At 42.1% G+C, this 12,355-nt stretch overlaps 1 protein-coding gene across 3 annotated transcripts in view; it reads left to right on the plus strand.

Moving 5' to 3' along the window:
- The window catches only part of XPA (XPA, DNA damage recognition and repair factor), a 62,971-nt gene extending 51,472 nt beyond the window's left edge, over positions 1 to 11,499 (plus strand). For all 3 annotated transcript variants that reach the window (XM_056518900.1, XM_056518891.1, XM_056518907.1), the window contains 2 exons: positions 460 to 577; positions 11,093 to 11,499. In XM_056518900.1, the coding sequence (XP_056374875.1) occupies positions 460 to 577; positions 11,093 to 11,241 (267 nt within the window). In that variant the 3' untranslated portion in view covers positions 11,242 to 11,499. The remainder of the gene's footprint in view (positions 1 to 459; positions 578 to 11,092) is intronic.
- The last annotated feature ends 856 nt before the right edge of the window (positions 11,500 to 12,355 follow it).

Below are 12,355 nucleotides of genomic sequence, written 5' to 3' on the forward strand. Positions count from 1 at the left end.
AATACCCCTTTTAAAACGTACCTGTCGTTTCAGGTGTCTTAAGGATAAGATGTCCTGTGTATACATGAGAAACAGTATTTTCAGTTGTTCTTGAGCTAGTGTGGGAACTTAACGTGTATGGTGTCACCTGAAACACTGCACACACTGTGCTTCTATGTCTCCATACACTCCCATGGGGGCTAAAGATTCGGTGCTTATCAGTCTTGTGAGTAAAAGTGCTAATATGTAATATTTGCCTCTTCAATATTCTTTGGAGACCAAAAAAAAAAAGAATTACTAAAGGAAAGAAAAAAAAAATTGAAATGATAAATTAAGACTGCAAGCAGAGATCTTGAACACCATGAGGAATTTATAATGAAACATATTAGTTTATATAATTTTCTATCGGTTATTCCAACCAGTAAGATGAATATAAGCTGTGATGCATTAATGTTTTTGTACTGTATCTTTACATTACAGATAGTTAAACGTTCTTTAGAAGTATGGGGTACTGAAGAAGCTCTAGAAGAAGCAAAAGAAATTCGACAAGATAACAGGGATAAAATTAAACAGAAAAAATTTGACAAGAAAGTAAAAGGTAAAGTACCCAAATATTTATTTTATCTGAAGTGTTACATTACAATAATTATAGGTGTAATAGAACTTAATGCATTAGAATTCTAGTAAATATGAGACTTCATCATAACTTTACTCCTGCCTAATATTGTAAGGTTTATCATCATGCTACCAAAACCGCTTTGACATGGACTCCACAACACCTCTTAAAGTGTCCTATCGTATCTGACACCGGTATGTTAGTAGCAGATCCTACACATTGAGATCTGTCAACGCCTTGCATTTTTTGTCATATTCCTTACATGTGGCAGGGTGAATTATGATGTTGGTAGTGATCACTACATGGTCACAAACAACTTTTAGCAGAAAGTTGCCCAGAGAATTACACTTCCTCTGACTGCTTGCCTTCTGGTCTCTTCTCCAGGTATGCAACACACATGTAGTTGACCCGATCCATCAGACCAGCCCAATTATGTTTTTCCACTACCTCTTAGTCAGGTTTTGATGCTTATATGACCATCATAGGGCACCCTGACCAGTTTGCAACTACGCAGCTCCATACACAGCACGCTGTAATATACTGTGTGTTCTGACACTAGCAGAAACTTTTTCAGCAATTTTTGCTACATTAGCACTTCTGTGAGATCGGGACAGTTTAGCCATCCCTCTCCACGTGCATCAGTAAGGCTATGTTGAGACCTCTGAATGTTTGCATGGGAAATCTCTGCGCAGACATTCCAGAGACTGCGAACGCCAGCATAATATGCCAGTGCTAGGACTGCACAGGAGATGGCTATGCATTCTGTGTGAAGTCCGCAGAATTAAGTAGTCCAAAGCATTAAAAAATAAATTTATTAAATATACATAATGTGTAGGGTTGCACAGAGCGCATCCCCAGTGTATTACATTCTGTGGATTCCCCGCCGGCAGTCACAAAAGTGAGCTTCCTGCTGCAGCTGGGTAGCTCTTTGTGTCCACTCATAGCGGCAGATTTCCTGCCGGCAGTAACGAGCAGACACACCGAGTTACACAGCCGCAGTAGTGAGTTCGCTTTTGTGACTGCCAGCCGGAAGTCACGGTATGTTAGATATATCTGTCAGCATCAGTCAAAAATGTGATGCCGCCTTATCCTGTAGTAGCCCTATTCATTTCCAAATGAGACTGCTACAGTATACATTGGTATCCCTTTTTTGACATGACTCCAACAGACACCTCTAACATACTGCAGAAATGCAGTATGAATGGGGACTATCACCCCCCCCCCCCCCCCCCCGCCCAACAAAATAAACCCATTTTTGTCATGATTTTTATTTATTTATTTTTTAAAGCCCAATGATTGATATATTCGTCATGGGCGGGTGCTTAGTCCCACAACATGACATATATATATCCTTCAGGAACTTCAACTGTCACACAGCTGTGCATCACTGCTAGCCGACCAAGGACCAATCAGAGCAGTCCTTGGTCCAGATAATACATATTTCTTTCTGAGAAAAAAATCTTGCAGTCCACATAGGGTCACTTGGGGTGCGGTATCATTCTGCAAGCTCCGATCCTTTGCAGGCATGCAATGGGGTCTATAATTTATATAATGATGTCATGAAAGCCATGATGCTAAAATGATGTCCTACAAATAAAGCATTTGTGGAAAAAAAAAATTCGATTTTTTTTTTCCGCTGACTTACTTTAGAGGGTGTAGTTTTGAAAATAGTCACTTCTGGGGGTGCAGTATTGTTCTGACAGGTAGAATGCTTTGCAAGATGAAGTGCGGCCTATAATTTGTATAATGATATCCTGAAAGCTCCTCTCCTTTTGGGTCTTGCCATGTGGCCATGCAACCAAATAAGGCCCAAGCGGGGGTACTCCTAGTGTAATAACATTTTGGGTGCATTTTATTAATTTCAGAAGCTATTTTTACAAAATGTATGCCACAAATGATGCATATGTGAGAATTTTTTATTTATTTTCTATTAAAATATTTTACACTGACTTATGCTAATACGATCAACACAAAAAAGCGTCAAAGAATGCAATACTAACCCAAGTGAATACTTTAGGGGGTGTCATCTAAAAAAAAAAAAACTTCCGCTTCCAGCACGTGAATGTGAGGAGCGCAAAGACAGGGCACCGTCCTGCCCGTTCCTTGCACCCGCTCCCCGCTGCTCTAGTCTGCAACCTTTTGAGATTCTACTCGATCCTATCGGGTACCTGAAAGTCTGGCCGACCGAATGGACCACTTTGTTTCCCGGAGCGGGGACGGACAAGGTCAGCGAGCGGCAACTTCTTCACTGCCACTGGGGGAGGCGGGCGTAGGCAAGATGGCAGGGGTTCGAGCCACTACTGAGGACTCTATGCTGAGTACCCCTGCGCTGCCCTATTGTCACAGGACTCAGAAGATATCCTTATACCAGGGCTCCCGATCTCTTTCAAAGCACTGGCCACGATTTTTGCCACGGAAGTGGCCAAGCTGCTTCTGCCTGACATTAAACAGAAACTTTATTCCACCATAGCCCCCATGCTTTCCAAAGTACAAGGGAAGGTCTTGTTACATACCAGCCAGCTGGCCGACCTGGAAGAGTGGCTCAGTGTAGCTGAGGAAGAAATAATGGCGACTAAACAACAACTCAAACAGTCGCTGCGACTTACTAAAACACTGCAGGACGAAACAGACAACTTGGACAATTGCTCCCGTAGGAGCAATCTGAGGCTAGTAGAGCTGCCTGAATCCATCCTCGGGCATCTACTATTTACCATCTGCGCTGAAGACTTTCCACAAGCGCTGGGCTTATCTAATCATTATACAGTGGAGAGGGCTCACAGGCTGGGCCCTTTGTGGTCTCAGAATACCACCACTACTCCTTCGGCTGAAACAAGACCGAGACAGGTGATCGCAAAATACATGAACTATGCAGATAAGGCGCTTCTTCTGACAACATACAAGAAATTGACCTCGCCATTGATTATACGGGGTCACCGTGTCCTGCTATTCAATGATTTCTCAGCCGAGGTAGCTAAAAGATGCAAAGCATTCTCTCCTATATACTCTCAACTTGTAGCTCAGTAACGCAAGCTTGTTCTGCAATATCCAGCGACACTTCTTATTTTCAAGCCCAATGGCTCCACTGAAACTTTTTGCACTCCAGAGGATGCCCAGGCAACCCTGCAGCTATGGGCAGTAGTGGAAGTAAATGCTGTGAATGAGAACAACAGATGCCACAAGAGCCTGCCATTACCGACTGTCGCCATGGAGTGAGTATGACATTGTCCTGACTTTTCTCTGACCTAAGCTTCTTGCTATTTCTGGAGACTGACTGTAGTTTTCTGTCCACGCACCAGCTCTCTGGACTATGACTATAGTTGTTCCCCCTCAAGGTCTAAATCTGTATTCCACCGTGACCCTCTCGTACAGTGCTCTCTGGACACCATATATATTCTATTGTTCAAATTGCTATACTGCAACAGTATCATATTCCTCATGTTATAATACAGTAACCCCCCGACCTACGATGGCCATGTCGGGGGCCATCGCATTAACTGCTATCTGACAGCGCAAAATGCTTAAGCTGCTGTCTGATAGCAGTTTAAGCATCCCTGGCAGGTTCGCTTACCTATTCCCGCTGCTCCGGGTCCACTTCGCGATCCTCCGGTGTCTTACGCATCTTCTCCAGGGTCCGGGCCTTGCTTTCCGGCGTCGTTATTACGTCACTACGCACGCTGCGCCGGCGCAGCAGCGTAATAACGTCATCTGAAAGCGAGGCCCAGACCCTGCAGAAGATGCGCAAGACACCGGAGGATCGCGAAGAAGACACCGGAGCAGCGGGACAGCATCGGGAGCCCCTGGAACAGCAGCAGGAGCGGTGAGGACCTGGTGCGGAGCGGCGGGGACAGGTGAGCATAACTTGCTATACTTTACATTGCACGGATCCCTCAACATACGATGGATTCGACAAACGATGGGTCGTTTGGAACGAATTACCATCGTATGTTGAGGGACCACTGTAGTATGAAAATTATTACGTGGAACATGAAGGGTCTGAGATCTCCCGGGAAGCGTTCACTGGTACTTAAACATCTCCAAAAATTAAAAGCTGCACTTTTGCAGGAAACCCACTTATTGTGGGAAGATTTTGTTAGAGTCAAAAAGAGGTGGGTGGGGACAGTCTTGGGTTCGCCTGCAGTGGGGAGAAAAGGAGGCGTCCTTCTTTTAATACACAGAAAGTTGTCACTCACAGTCCACTCTCATTGGGAGGATGACAAGGGTATCAGCATCTGGTATTGGGGGATTGCGGTGTACTGTACAGTATCTACAATGTTTATGGGCCGCACATGGGCAAAACAGTTTTTCTATAATTTAATGGCTCACATACAGTGGGATGGGAATCAAAATATTGTACTTGCAATCCCTTACTCATACTACTGGCCTTATTGATTCTTGGAGACATCATAACCCAATGGAGAGGACATACACTTTTCCCACTCCCACAAGTCGTGATCTAGACTAGATTATCTTTATATCTCACAACCCATTCTATCTCAGGTGTTGATGGATCAGATATATGACATTGTTATTTCTCATCACGCTCCGGTGGGACTGCAAATACTTCCTACTTACCCTCCAGGCACTGATGGAGACTCCCTTCATGTTTACTAAAAGATGAGCATTTTGCACAGTTTTTAAGCCATTGGTGGGGGGAATATGCTGTGTGTAATGCTGAACATACTGGAGATCCTTATCTATTGGCTAAGGCAGTCTTGAAAGGCAAAATAATTGCAACTAATATGTATGGTTTAAAAATTTTATGATGGTTATTTTAAAACATATAAAATAATATAATAAAATATTTTCAAACCATACATATTAGTTGGTCTTACTCTTTGGGGTCTCACATGTTTGTGTGTTTTACACACCTTTAGGTGTTTATATGAATTTTTTGGTTCTTGTGAACCCCCACTTATTTTAATTTTTCCTACATCTTTGGAGCCTACATACAGTCATGGCTGTAAATTTTGGCGCCCCTAAAAATCTTTCAAGAAAATGAAGTATTTTTCACAGAAAAGGATTGAAGTAATACATGTTTTGCTATACACATGTAGATTTCCTTTGTGTGTATTGGAACTAAACCAAAAAATGGGAGGTAAAAAAGCTAATTGAACATAATGTCACACCAAACTCCAAAAATGGTCTGGACAAAATGATTGGCACTCTTTCAAATTTGAGGAAAAATAACATTGTTTCAAGCATGTAATGCTCTTTTAACCCCTTAAAGGACATGTCCGGTGCTCACTTTTCTTATTGTATCCGTCCCGGCTGCAAAAAAAAAAAAAAAATAAGCTTTCTCTTGCCTGCCTGCGCTCCTCCGGTGCTCCGGTACAGGCGTTTGGTCCCCGGGCTGTATTCTTCTTACTTCCTGTTAGCCCGGCACGTCACACGAAGCTTCAGCCTATCACTGGCTGAGGCGGGAGATCGCTGCGGCCGGTGATAGGTTGAAGCTCCGTGTGACGTGCCGGGCTAACAGGAAGTAAGAAGAATACAGCCCGGGGACCGAACATCTGTACCGAAGCACCGGGGAGCCTAGGCAGGTAAGAGAAAATTTGTTTTCTTTTATTTTTCAGCCCAGAACGGATAAAATAAGAAAAGTGAGCACCGGACATCTCCTTTAAGAACTTAGCCCTTTTTCACCTTAAAGGGGTATTCCAGGCCAAAACTTTTTTTTTATATATCAACTGGCTCCGGAAAGTTAAACAGATTTGTAAATTACTTCTATTAAAAAAAATTCCCTTTTACCTAAAATGCTTGGTTTCCCAAAAAATTTACATTTTTAAAAAGGGTAATAGCAGAAAATAACTCCCAAAATTTGAAGCCCAGTTTCTCCCGATTCAGAAAACACCCCATATGGGGGTGAAAAGTGCTCTGCTGGCGCACTACAGGTCTCAGAAGAGAAGGAGTCACATTTGGCGTTGGGGGCATGCCGCATTTAGGAAGCCCCTATGGTGCCAGAACCGCAAAAATAAAAAAAACACATGGCATACCATTTTGGAAACTAGACCCCTGGGGAACGTAAAAAGGGGTAATGTGAACCTTAATACCCCACAGGTGTTTCACGACTTTTGCATATGTAAAAAAAATAATAATAATTTTTTACCTAAAATACTTGGTTTCCCAAAAATGTTAAATTTTTAAAAAGGGTAATAGCAGAAAATTCCCCACCAAAATTTGTAACACAATTTCTCCCGAGTACGGCGATACCCCATATGGGACCCTAAACTGTTGCCTTGAAATACGACAGGGCTCCAAAGCGAAAGAGCACCATGCGCATTTGAGGCCTGAATTAGGGATTGCATAGGGGTGGACATAGGGGTATTCTACGCCAGTGATTCCCAAACAGGGTGCCTCCAGCTGTTGTAAAACTCCCAGCATGCCTGGACAGTCAGTGGCTGTCTGGCAATACTGGGAGTAGTTGTTTTGCAACAGCTGGAGGCTCCGTTTTGGAAACAGTGGCGTTTTTCATTTTTATTGGGGAGGGGGGCTGTGTAGGGGTATGTGTATATGTAGTGTTTTTTACTTTTTATTTTATTGTGTGTTAGTGTAGTGTAGTGTTTATAGGGTACAGTCGCACGGGCAGGGGTTCACAGTAGTTTCTCGCTGGCAGTTTGAGCTGCTGCAGAAAATTTGCCACAGCTCAAACTTGCAGCCGGATACTTACTGTAAACCTCCGCCCATGTGAGTGTACCCTGTACATTCACATTGGGGGGGGAACATCCAGCTGTTGCAAAACTACAACTCCCAGCATGTACGGTCTATCAGTGCATGCAGGGAGTTGTAGTTTTGCAACAGCTGGAGGCACACTGGTTGTGAAACACAGAGTTTGGTAACAAACTCAGCGTTTTGCAACCAGTGTGCCTTCAGCTGTTGCAAAACTACAACTCCCAGCATGCACTGATAGACCGCACATGCTGGGAGTTGTAGTTATGCAACAGCTGGAGGCATACTACTTTGGCTGGGGATTGTAGTTATGCAACAGCTGGAGACATACTGGTTTGCCATCACTCCCTTTCCCTCATCTACGCAAACATCAAGGATGTAGTGTTAAAGGGAGTTGCGGCAGATTACAAAGATTTACAAACATATATGCAGAAGGGTTTGCTAGCTGTGGATGGCTCCACCCCCAGTTCGCAACTGAAGGAAATACATTGGCGGATACTACATAAAGCAACATATGCATTTAAGTGGCAGGAAACACCACCGCCCCCTAATTATCTTGATCACTGTCCTAGCTGTCATTTACCAAGGACTGATCTATGGCATTGTTTATGGGAGTGTCCACAAGTGATGTGCTTGTGGCAGGAAATCCGAGAACTAATGGACACTATTTGGGGTTGCAGACTTCCCACCTCATCTGAACTGTACTTATTCCATTATCTTCCCATGCGAGAATCAGATTCTCTAGATAGAGGACGATTAAACAAAGGCTCACGCATCCTATTCTTAGTCACATAATTGTGCCTTCTAAGATACTGGCTCATTCCCACAATTCCAAATGTATCGGAAATCCTTAAAGAATTCCACTCTATACTTTACAGGGAGTTGTTACTTGCACTAAGAAATTTGGAATTACACATCAAGTCATTTTTCCATAAGTGTAAGGCCTACTTACAATACTTACCAAATGAGGTGGAGAGACATCACATTGTGGCCCATTTTAAATCTTCTTCATGGTATAGTATAGAACGGCTCAACGGTACCTTAGGGAACTACCTGTGCTGGCCAACGGCTCACTTTCTGTTTCTTGTGGGTGGGGCGCTTGAATAATATATTTCCTCCTCTGTTGGGATGGTGGGCGATTTAATTGTACATTTATTGTGTTTTGTCCAGAGGGCACTGTGGATAGAGCACAAAATCGACTAGGTCTGTCATGGTCTACTCTCCTACTTGTATTATATGACCTTGAGAGACGTTTTGTTGTTAGGACATAATACCTTATAGAACAAAGTCTCTAAAGATATGACTACACCATTTCACAGATGACTCTTGTACTTCTTTGTTCATATGTTTGTACTGTATGCTTCTGTGAAAAAACATTAAAAAAAAAAAAAGACAGCTTCAGTCCTTTCCAAGCATGGCGTGGGACCTATAATTTTTATAATGATGTCCTGAGATCCAAATGGCATTCCTTCCATTCTTGGTCCCACCATGTAGCAAAGCAACTACATATGGCCTAAGTGGTGGTATTGCCCAAAATGGGACGAACAGCTAAATAAAATATGGGTACATTTCCTTCTTTCTAGACGCAATGTACAAAAAAATATGTCCCACAAATGCATCATTTGATAATTTTATTTTTTCCCCCACTGATTTGAGTCCTTTTTGTGTGGCTGTAATGGTTACAAAGTGCTCACTTTTGGTCTAGGTAAATACTTTAGTTTCCAAAATGGGGTCACTTGTGGGGGTTTTATATAGTTCTGCCAGCTAAGACCCTTTGGCAGTCATCAATTGCGGCCTATGCCCTGAACGCCAAATAGCGCTCCTCTGCTTCTGGGTCCTGCCACGCGGCCAAGGAACCAAATATGGCCTAAGCGGGGATATTTCTAAACACGGGACAAGCAGCTCAATATAATATGGGATGCATTTCTTCCTTTTCAGACACAGTGTACACAAAATATGCCCCACAAATTATGCATTTGTGGAAAAAAAAAAACAAAGTTCGAATTTTTAACACTGACATTGTAGTAATTCCTGACAAAAAACTATGGTGTTAAAATACTCAATACACCCCGCAGTGAATACCTTGAGAAGTCTAGTTTTTAAAATAGGGTCATGGGGGGGTCCTATGTTCTACCACCTAAGTTTCTGCAAACCTTGCATAGCACATAAAAAAAATGTACTTTTCAAATTTCCTAAATTTTCTAACTTTCAAGTAAAATTGCTAGACTTCATTTAAAATGTTAATAAAAAAAATTCATACTGTCAAAATAAAGTAGACATGTGAAGTATGTTCATAATCTTTTTGATCAGTAAGTATAAATATATTCAACCTATTAGTGTTATAATAATAGCAAAAAGATTATTTTTTTTGAAAATTTCTTGATTTTTTTGAAAAAAAACTACAAATGATTTTGGCTTACTTTTACTGTGTACATAAAGTACAACTTGTGAAAAAATAAACCACAATGTCAGAATTATTGTGATTGGCAAAATGTTACCAGAGTTAGGCTGGGTTCACACTACGTTTTGTCCCATACGGGAGCGCATACGGCAGGGGGGAGCTAAAAGCTCGCGCTCCCGTATGTCACCGTATGCGCTCCCGTATGTCATTCATTTCAATGAGCCGGCCGGAGTGAAACGTTCGGTCCGGTCGGCTCATTTTTGCGCCGTATGCGCTTTTACAACCGGACCTCAAACCGTGGTTGACCACAGTTTTAGGTCCGGTTGTAAAAGCGCATACGGCGCAAAAATGAGCCGACCGAACGTTTCACTCCGGTCGACTCATTGAAATGAATGACATACGGGAGCGCATACGGTGACATACGGGAGCGCGAGCTTTTAGCTCCCCCCTGCCGTATGCGCTCCCGTATGGGACAAAACGTAGTGTGAACCCAGCCTTATTCTCTAATAAAGTCAGACATTCCCGATTTGAAAATAAAAGGCCTGGTCTTTTAAGGGGCGTACAGGCTTAATTGTATGGGTCCTTAAAGGGTTAATAATACTATCCACGATGTTCTTATATGCTGTTTATAGCTTATATATGCAACTTGTCACATTGAACAATGTGTCTGGTCGGCCACATTATTTTACAGAGCAGGAGGGAAGTTCTTGTATAACGTGTAACTTCATCATTCTTCATCATCGTTGCTTGTTCTGGGTTTAGGAGTTCAGTGGGCGATCCGTGCTTGATAGATTTCTCTGTATGTACACTTATACATAAGGTTGTTTTTAAATATTGAGTGAGAGAGCCTCAGCATATATGCAGCCAGTAGTGACTGTAGTAAAATGGCCACAGAAGCTGTACCCAATGGTGATGAAAGATCTAGAAAGAAGAGCTTTTGGGGGCTACTCTGGTGAAAAAAAATTTTTTTCATATCAACTGGTGCCAGAAAGTTAAACAGATATATAAATTACTTCTATTTAAAAATCGTAATCCTTCCAGTACTTATCAGCTGCTGTATGCTCCAGTGGAAGTTGTGTAGCTCTTTCCAGTCTGACCACAGTGCTTTCTGCTGACACCTCTGTCCATGATAGGAACTGGCCAAAGCGGAAGAGGTTTGCTATGGGGATTTGCTTTTACTCTGGACAGAGGTGTTAGAGAGCACTTTGGCCAGACTGGAAAGAACTACACAACTTTCTTTGTATTATACAGCAGCTGATAAGTACTGGAAGGATTTACATTTTTAAATAGAATTTATTTACAAATCTGTATAACTTTCTGGCACCAGTTGATTTGAAAGCATGTTTCCCACCGGACTACCCCTTTAAGCTTACATGAACTGTGAAAACTATAGCAGACTGTTGCCAATCATTGACAATCTATCTATTCCACAGAACTCCGTCGAGCTGTGAGGAGCAGTTTATGGAAAAAAGATGCCACTGGCCATAAACATGAGTATGGTCCAGAGGAACATATTGAAGAGGATACATACAAGAAGACGTGCACAACATGTGGTCATGAATTAAATTATGAAAAAATGTAAAGCTAACTAAAAATTACTTTTATACATCTGAAATAAAAAATATGAACTTGCAATATTTTTAATTGCTGTTTTAATCCTTTGAGGGAAAACAGGTTTTACATTTTTATTTTTTCCTTCTCGCCTTCTAATAACCTTCCACCTACAGACCCATTTGAGGACTTGTTTTTTTTCACCACAAGTTGTACTTTGTAATAAAATCGCTCATTTTACCACAAAATCTATGGTATATTTGTGAAATAAAACATACATCTTTAAAAAAATTACAACTACAAAAGTATGCTTTTAATTGTCCTCTTCTATAACTATTTTTCTGTAATGCATAAACAGAAAAAGAATACAAGCAGAGCGCCACATAGGGTAATATAGTCTTGAACATATATAGAAAGTGCCAGTTGGCAACAGAGCCGCTGACCTGGGTGGGTTGTGGTATAGTCACAACTCCATAACAAAGCCCTCAATCCCTCTTCGGAGAGATGAATGGTAATGGTGTGGATGGTAGGTTCTATGCAGCAACAAGTCACTTGCGCACTCCTTCCGACCAGCAAAGGGGTCTGAATATGTGCCAAAAGAACGCTTAAACTGTGTCCCAAGTAGCGCAAATGAAAACTATTACTTATGCCAAAATTTTTTTTTAAATAAAGTGTTTATATATTGGTGTATATTCAGACCCCTTTGCTGGTCGGAAGGAGTGCGCAAGTGACTTGTTGCTGCATAGAACCTACCATCCACACAACTACCATTCATCTCCCCGAAGAGGGATTGAGGGCTTTGTTATGGAGTTGTGACCATACCACAACTCACCCAGGTCAGCAGCTCTGTTGCTAACTGGCACTTTATATGTTCAAGACTATATTACCCTGGCGCTCCGCCTGTTTTCTTTTTCTGTATTGTTGACGAGACCATTCCCTAGCTGACTGTGGATACAAGATTCTGGTTTGGATTTCCTGTCTTCTGGGTAATGTCTGAGATCTCCGTGATTGAGAGTTCTTCCTTACCTCCTCTGGCGGCAGTTGGCGTTATTCCCCCGGCTTTGTAGCAGCGGAAAGGGTAAAAAGATAGAACAGCATTGGAACAGGCTACATAAACGTGATGAACTGGTTTGTCAATATACTTG

The sequence above is a fragment of the Hyla sarda genome, chromosome 1 (assembly GCF_029499605.1).
Source record: "Hyla sarda isolate aHylSar1 chromosome 1, aHylSar1.hap1, whole genome shotgun sequence".
NCBI lineage: Eukaryota > Metazoa > Chordata > Amphibia > Anura > Hylidae > Hyla > Hyla sarda.